At 32.6% G+C, this 8,439-nt stretch overlaps 1 protein-coding gene across 1 annotated transcript; it reads left to right on the forward strand.

The window, feature by feature from the left end:
• Positions 1-944: 944 nt before the first annotated feature.
• Positions 945-6,610, forward strand: LOC133325807 (SPRY domain-containing SOCS box protein 3). Its single transcript, XM_061534527.1, has 3 exons — positions 945-1,325; positions 5,855-6,410; positions 6,478-6,610. The coding sequence occupies exons 1-3, from the start codon at positions 945-947 to the stop codon at positions 6,606-6,608; spliced, it is 1,068 nt and encodes a 355-aa protein (XP_061390511.1). The 3' UTR covers positions 6,609-6,610.
• The last annotated feature ends 1,829 nt before the right edge of the window (positions 6,611-8,439 follow it).

An 8,439-nucleotide genomic window follows, 5' to 3' on the forward strand; every position in this document is an offset into this window, starting at 1 on the left:
TATTCAGCAAGGCTGAATTGAAAACTTCCTATTGTAAATTCTATTCAGCCAGTTCGAAATCAAATTTCTTATTGGAAATTGCGTTTAGCCTTACTGAATAAAAAATGTCCAATTGGAAACCGTATTCTTCTAGACTGAATGGAAAAATGTCTTGTTGGAAATTGTATGCAGCTTGCCTGCATTGAAAATTTTCAAATTGGAAATTATTTTCAGATGGTCTAAATTGCAATTCTATTTTCAATAATTCCACTTTATTTGACCTTGACAAAATTACTATCACCACAGACATACTTCCCGGTTTCCACATACACATATCGTATGCCTTCTAACTAATCTCAATATTTTGTCTTATCTCTTAAAAATGTGCATGAAAACACATGCTACTGACATAGAATACCTTACGAACTGTGAGTAGAGTGTGCAGCAACAACAACAACAATAGCAATACAAACAAAACATTATCATTCATTAATCGATGCACATCGACGACGTCGAAGTCGACGCCAAACGACCACGATACACTAGAACTGATTACTGTGAATATCGTTAATACGACCCACCTATGGGTGCATGGGAACGACTAGCGGATCGTGTTATTATTTGAATCACTTAAGTCTTGGCTGGCCAACGAGGCGCATGCAAAATACTTAAAACAAGTTCGGAACGGATTATTATTAATTGTAACAATAAACAAAGGAGGCAACGAATCCATAAAAAACAAATAATTTATTCTGCGAAGTTTTTGGTTTCGTTGTGAAAAAAATATTCGAAAAAAATCTTTCAAAACGGGTCAATTTTTAAGCATTTTATTTAATTCGACAGCATTTAACAACGCCTCAAAACGGCTAATTACGGTATTAAGGAATTATCGCAACGCCAAAATTGCTCTACATTGGTTTCAATATCCGCCAACAAAGGAAAAATCGAATGCCATAAAATCCACCATGCCACACAATAATCAAAATGATGACGAGATTTTAATAGCACATCCATGCTATCGTGGCCGTAGCCATTCGTCCAATGCTGTGTGTCCTGCCTATTGTGATTGTGAATTTCCCAAATCGACAATTGTGTCGGGCTATAAGGGTCACGTTCCAGATTTGGTAAAATGCCGTTGTGGTGAAGATGATCCTGCCTATCATACCATCAAATGGAATTGGTATAAATGCCCCGAATCCGATATACATTTGGATGGACCGAATGTAACATTCCATCCCACATATTCACAAGGTACTGCCATGATACGTGGTGATCAGCCGCTGGCGGCGGGTATGATGCATTTTTGGGAAATGAGAATACTGACGGCGCTGTCCGGAACTGATGTGGTGAGTAGAAAAAATTAAATAAATTTTTTTTGGGAAATTATTCAGAATTTCCAATTGGAATTTTGTGTTTAGCCTTACTGAATCGAATTTCCAATAGTAATATTTTAATTGAGGCTGGCTGAATAGAATTTTTAATAGGAAATTTTTGATACGGCCTTGCTGAATAGAATTTCCAATAGGAAATTTTCGATTCAGCTTGACTGAATAGAATTTCCAATAGGAAATTTTCCATTCAGCCTGGCTGAATAGAATTTCCAATAAGAAATTTTCCATTCAGCCTGGCTGAATAGAATTTCCAATAGAAAATTTTCAATTCAGCCTGGCTGAATGGAAATTTTTCTCAAGTTGTTATGTGAGTGTGTTGATTAAATGTAAATAAAATGCAAATCTTAAATAACAACATTTATCTAAATCAGTTTTGACAACAAAAACACTTTACAATTTATTAGTAAACACTTAAGTATTCATATTGTTTATTTATTTGCCCCATTATTTTCCAAAGATAACAAAAACAACTTTATCTTGTTTACATAGGGTTTTTGTATTTGTTCGCTAGTTGTGAGAATTGCTCGGCTAGTAGCTAATATATATTGAAAACGTATATTTAGCTAAGCTGAATTAAAAAATTTCTATTGAAAAGTGTATTTAGTCAAGCTGATTTGAAAATTTTCTAATGGAAACTGTATTCAGCTGAGGGAAATTGAAAATTTCTTATTAGAAATTGTATTCAGCCAAGTTGAATTGAAAAATTCCTATTGGAAATTGTATTTAGCCAAGCTGAATTGCAAATTTCCTATTGGTTATTGTATTCAGCTATGCTGAATTGAAAATTTCCGTTTGGAAATTGTATTCAGCCAAGCTGAATAGCAAATTTCTTATGGGAAATTTTATTCAGCTTAGCTGAATTGAAAATTTCCTATTGGAAATCGTATTCAACTAAGCTGAATTGAAAATTTCCTATTGGAAATCGTATTCAACTAAGCTGAATTGAAAATTATCTATTGAAATTCGATTATAGATGGACGAAATGGAAAATTTCCTATTGGAAAGTATATTCAGCTAAGCTGAATTGAAGTTTCCTTTTCGATATTATATTTAGGGTAGGTTAAATTCAAAATTTCGTATTGGTAATTCTATTCAGCCCAGCTGAATTGAAAAATTCCTATTGGAAATGGTATTCATTGACTTCAAGGTACGTTTTATTATCATTTCAAGGTTGAGAAATAACCATTCAAACAATTCCAATTCCAAACAAAATCAATTGCAATTTATTTGCAATAAATATTATTGTTTTCAGCTTAATAAACAAGAATATAATAAAAATTTGTAATAAAAAATTCTATACCATATGGAATTCTTATCTCGTAGACAATACTTCAAAGATGATTTCATCTTGGTAGCAGCAGATGTATATTGAATGTCAACGATTTAGATGCAGGCACACTTAGTAACGTAGGCATATTTTTTTTGGAAAATTAAGGCGAAGACCTTCCTATTCTCAATTTCTCAGAAATTGTCTTGAAACTATAATAAAAATGTATTTAATTCGATTTTCTATTTGTAATCGAGCGTTACTATGCCCATTCAGCTTGTAGAATTGCCTGGAAGTGATAAGAAAAATCATTGGATCGTAGGAAATACATTGTTTCTTCTTACATGCTCTAGAAAATGAATATAAAATTGAAAAATATTGAAATGAATGAAATATAGGCCAATGGTCGTCATAAATTAATGTGGCCATACTTAATGGCTGGCTGACAACAGGTTTCAATTGGAAAATTTTATTTAACTGGGCTGAATAAGGGTTTTAACGGCGAAATAAGCAGTTTCCAATTGGAAATTTTCAATTCAGCCTGGCTGAATAGAATTTCGAATAGGAAATTTTCAATTTAGCATGGCTGAATAGAATTTCCAATAGGAAATTTTCAATTCAGCCCGGCTGAATTTCCAATAAGAAATTTTCTATGCAGTCTGGCATAATAGAATTTTCAATAGTTGGATTTCCAATAGGAAATTTTCAATTCAGCCTGGCTGAATAGAATTTCCAATTGGAAATTTTTATTTTTCCCAATAGGAAATTTTCAATTTAGCCTGGCTGAATAGAATTTCCAATTGGAAATTTTTATTTCGGTCTGGTTGAATAGAATTCCCAATAGGAAATTTTCAATTTAGCCTGGCTGAATAGAATTTCCAATAGGAAATTTTCGCTTCAGTCTGTCTGAATAGAATTTCCAATGGGAAATTTGTAATTTCGGCTGGTTGAATAGTATTTCCAATAGGAAATTTTCAATTCAGCCTGGCTGAATAGAATTTCCAATAGGAAGTTTTCAGTTTTCAGCCTGGCTGAATAGAATTTCCAATAGGAAATTTTCAATTCAGCCTTGTTGAATAGAATTTCCAATAGGAAAATTTCGATTTTTTATAAAAAATCTTTAATTTTGCCCAGCTGAATTGCAGTTTTGATAGCAAATCTATGGGATTTTTGCTGAATAAAATTTTAATTTGTTTAACAAACATAATAACAAAAAAATTTTTTCTCCTCCCACCCCCTCCTGTGATCTAACTGCATATCAACAAATCGGACACACTCATAAATAAAAGAAATGATTACTTTTTTTGTTTTTATAACTATTGCTGTTGTTCATGACTTTGGTACCTTCATAGGGGTACCCTTGACAATGACAACAACAACAACAAACTGTCAGCCACAATTTCCAGTCCAGTGTACTCGTATTACAAGTCAGGAACACGCAGCCAGCGAGTGATCACTTTAAGTGAATGCCGCTTTTGGTTTGTGTGTCGTAGCCGTGTAATCACGTTAATGCAGCTGATATTGGATAGGTGGAACCCCACGAAAATTCATGGAAGATGTAACTGGCTGTTCGGATATCATGTACATAGCCATGATTTTTTTTGCAATTATGTAAAATATTTTTTATGGCGCCCATAAAAAACTCTCTTAATTTTTTACGTTTTAAAAAAATTGTTTTAAAATAATTAATAAAACAACTATTTTAAGCGGGACGCTTCACCATTATCACAGCGAGCGGTTGAGTGATGTCATCCACAGAAACTATCCAACAATGGGCAGTGGTATTCGACGTTGGCGTTTTCCGTTTTGTTTTGATCTTGCATTCGTTTCCCAGGCGGCGCCAGACTGACTGAATTTCTGTGGCGCTTAATTAAATATTTGGCACAATTTGTTAAGAGCGATCAAAATCGGAATATAAATGACGCCGCATACGTCATCATGTGTCACGTTAAATGGCAGTGTGAACTATTCACAAAAATTCAATGAATTTAATTGGCATGATGCGATCGCACATAAATAAAATCTATTTTCTTCAATGAAAATTTTGCTGAATGGGAAAATTACAGCATTTAGTTTTATAAAACAAAAAGGAATTGGAATTTGGCTAAATACAATTGGAAATTCGCTAAATACAAAATTTCCTATTGGAAAATATGTTCTGCTAGGCTGAATTGGAAATTTCCTATTGGTAATTCTATGCAGCCGAAATAAAAAGAAAATTTCCTATTGGAAATTCTATTCAGCCAAGCTATGAAATAAATTCCCTATTGGAAATTGTATTCAGCCAGCCTTAATCGGTAATTTCCTATTGGAAATTATTTTCAGCCAGCCTTAATCGATAATTTCCTATTGGAAATTCTATTCATCAAGTGTGTTCAACTAGGCTCTATAGAAAATTTCCATTTGGAATTCTATTGCGCCGGTCCAAATATTGAATTTCTTATAAGAAATTTCCTATTGGAAATTCTATTCAGTCAAGCTAAATAATAAATTTACGATTGGAAATGCTATTCAGCCAGGCTAAATAGAAAATTTCCTATTAGAAATTCTATTCCGCCAGTCTGAATAAAAAATTTTCTATTTGGAAAATAAATTCAGCCAGACTAAATTGAAAATTTCCACATGGAAATTCTATTCAGTCAGCCAACATCGGATATTTCTTATTGGGAATTCTATTCAGCAGGCCTAAATCGGAAATTTCCTATTGGAAATTATATTTAGCCAGGCTAAATTGAAAATTTCCACTTAGAAATTCTATTCAGCCAGCACAAATCGGAAATTTCCTATTGGAAATTCTATTCAGCTAGTCTAAATCGGAAATTGTATATTAGAAAATATATTCGCCCAGTCTATGTAACAAATTTCTAATTATAAATTATTTTTAGAGAGGATGAATACAAAATTTCATATTGTAAATTAATAACTGTAACATTTCTTATTATAAACTATATTTAGCTGGACTAAATTACATAAATTCTTATTGGAAAAACTATTCAATAGCAAATTTACTATTAGAGGAAAAAAATTTCTAATATAAAATCTTCTGTTCAGCCTAGCTGAATTCAATTTCCAATTGGAAACTTTTTATTCAACCAGACTGAAAAAAAAATTTTTCAATTCGAAATTCTATTCCATTTCCATTTGAAACCTCATTTTTAAAGGTAATTTTTATTTTCCAACTTTCTTACCTAAGTTCTTCTCTCTCTTTTTCTTCCAGATGTTCGGTGTGGGTACGGATAAAGTCGACTTGACACAATTCAAATTCCATTTCGTTTCGGCCTTGGGCACAAATGCCCAATCGTGGGGTTTCTCTTACGAAGGGAAAGTTCATCACAATGGCCATCAACTGCCATATGGGCAAAAATTCTCTCAGGGTTGCATTGTGGGTGTTCTCCTAGATCGAACACGAGGCCAATTGGAATTCTTTTTGAATCGTCGTTCCCTAGGGGTGGCCTTCAATAACATACCTACCGATCCCAGTGTTAAATTATATCCCATGATATGTTCCACAGCAGCCAAATCATCGATACGTCTAATAAATGCCACATCCCAAGCGGAATGCTTACAGCTGAGAGCTTTTCGTGCGGTATCCAAACAACCCAAAGCCATGGAAGAACTAAGACAGTTACCGGGTCTAAAGACCATTATGAATGATTATTGGTTTTTGGCACCTCCGGTGCGTTATTCTCAGCAGAGTAAAGACTCGGAATTCGATATACTCGATGAGGCAGTGTTGTCGAAAAATCGCCGGGGACGTAAACAGAAGTATAAAGGTAAGGATTGGAGGTTAGGGTCGTTTTGTAAAAATTCTAACAAATACCCTCTGTTTTTTTCTTCCAGATGACGACATTGATGTCAATGATCTCTACAGCAATGCCCATAAAATTGCCTTGCGCCATCACCGCTCGGATAGTGATGATGAACCTGCCCTTAATGAGTATTTTGATGAATATTTCCATTATCTATTCTAAGCGAAGGGCGGGAAGCGAAGTGTTGTATTATTTTCAACATGTTTTACGTCTCCTGACATTGTATGGACCATTGAATTGTGTTCATTTATGTTTGTAAATTGAATAATTTTTGATTTTAGTCATTAAAAAAAAAATAAGTCATTGTTAAGATATTTCTTCCATTCACATAGCTAGTCTTAAGAAGTTCTAAGTTTAAATAAAAAATTAACAATCATATGAGATTTAGAAGATTTTTAAATGTTTACCCACCAGAAGGTTTGGACCGAAGGTTGTCATATTCGAGCTTGATTTAAGTTACGATGTGCAAAAAATTTTTAAAGAAAATTTCCTATAATTGCAGTAATAATAAAATTAGGTTATTTTCGGGGTTTTATGTTATAGGTACGGATTACTTATATATTATATTACTTATATACTTATATATATATATATATATATATATACTTATATTCGGTGACTTATAGTGAAATTTTATGGACAACATTTCTTCCATTGGTAGCATTCCCCTAAAATGTAAAATTTTGCTAGAAATCACATCCAATTGGAAAATATTAAAAAATAACACTAAAATAACCAAATTTGTTCATTGATGTTTCAGGGTCTTGTATAACAGCTACAACTTTCTTATGTTCAGTGACTTATAGTGAAACTTTATGGAGAATATTTTTTCCATTGGTACCATTCCCCTAAAATGTAGAATTTTGCAAGAAATCACCTCCAATTGGAAAATATTAAAAAATAACCTCAAAAAAACTCTATTTTCTATAACCCAATTTGTTTACTGTTGTTTCCGGGTTTTATATTATAGCTAGGTGTTTCTCATGTTCGGTGACTTATAGTGCAATTGTATGGAGAATATTTCTTTCATTGGTATCAAACCCCTAAAATGTATTTTATGACAAAAAAATCACCTTCAGTGGAAAAATACTAAAAACTAACTCCAAAAATAACCTATTTTCTATAACCCAATTTGTTTACTGATATTTCTGGGTTTAATATTATACCTAAGTGTTTCTATGTTCGGTGGTTTATAGTGAAATTTTATGGAGAATATTTCTTCCATTAGTACCATACCCATAAAATGTATTCTATAGCAAGAAACAACTCCATGTTAAAAATACTAAAAACAATCCCAAAATAACCTAATTTCTACAAACCCAATTACTTTACTGATATTTCCGGGTTTTATATTATAGCTAGGTGTTTCACATGTTCGGTGACTTATAGTTAAATTTTATGGAGAATATTTCTTCAATTGGTACCATAACCCTAAAATGTAATCTTTTGCAAGAAATCACCGCCTTTTGAAAATTACTAAAAACTAACCCCGAAAAATAACCAATTTTCTATAGCCCAATTTATTAGCTGATATTTCCCGGTTTTATATTATAGCTAGGTGTTTCTCATGTTCGGTGACTTATAATGAAATTTCATGGAGAATATTTTGTCTTTTAACAACATCCCACAAAAATCTAGAATTTTTGGAGAAATTAACAATTTTACTAAACATAACCACAAACATGTGACCATTTCTATATAACGAATTTATTTACTGATATTTCTAGGTCTAATATTACAGCTAGGGATTTCTTATGTTCGGCGATATGTAGTGGAATTTTCCGGAGAATATTTCTTCCATTGACACCAATCGTCTAAAATTAAGTTTTCCAGGACATTTGCCTCCAATTTGGAAGTAATAGCAAAATTGAAAACACTTCTTAATGGCTGCTGGTTGTTGGTAATGAAAACTATAGCATACTTTTAGGCGTCAAACAGAAACTGTAAGCAGTTTGATATTTAAATTGTAGGTAATTGTTTTTATGCACAAAAT

Source organism: Musca vetustissima, unplaced genomic scaffold (assembly GCF_032173495.1).
Source record: "Musca vetustissima isolate MV318-11 ecotype Yass unplaced genomic scaffold, APGP_CSIRO_Mvet_v1 utg825, whole genome shotgun sequence".
NCBI classification, from domain to species: domain Eukaryota; kingdom Metazoa; phylum Arthropoda; class Insecta; order Diptera; family Muscidae; genus Musca; species Musca vetustissima.

What these genes read in the sequence shown, in the direction of transcription:
- LOC133325807 (XM_061534527.1), top strand. Translation starts at nt 945, where the DNA reads ATGCCACACAATAATCAAAATGATGACGAGATTTTAATAGCACATCCA. An exon ending in CGCTGTCCGGAACTGATGTG is followed by an intron (nt 1,326 to 5,854) that starts GTGAGTAGAAAA and finishes TTTTTCTTCCAG; the next exon opens with ATGTTCGGTGTGGGTACGGA. An exon ending in ACGTAAACAGAAGTATAAAG is followed by an intron (nt 6,411 to 6,477) that starts GTAAGGATTGGA and finishes TTTTTCTTCCAG; the next exon opens with ATGACGACATTGATGTCAAT.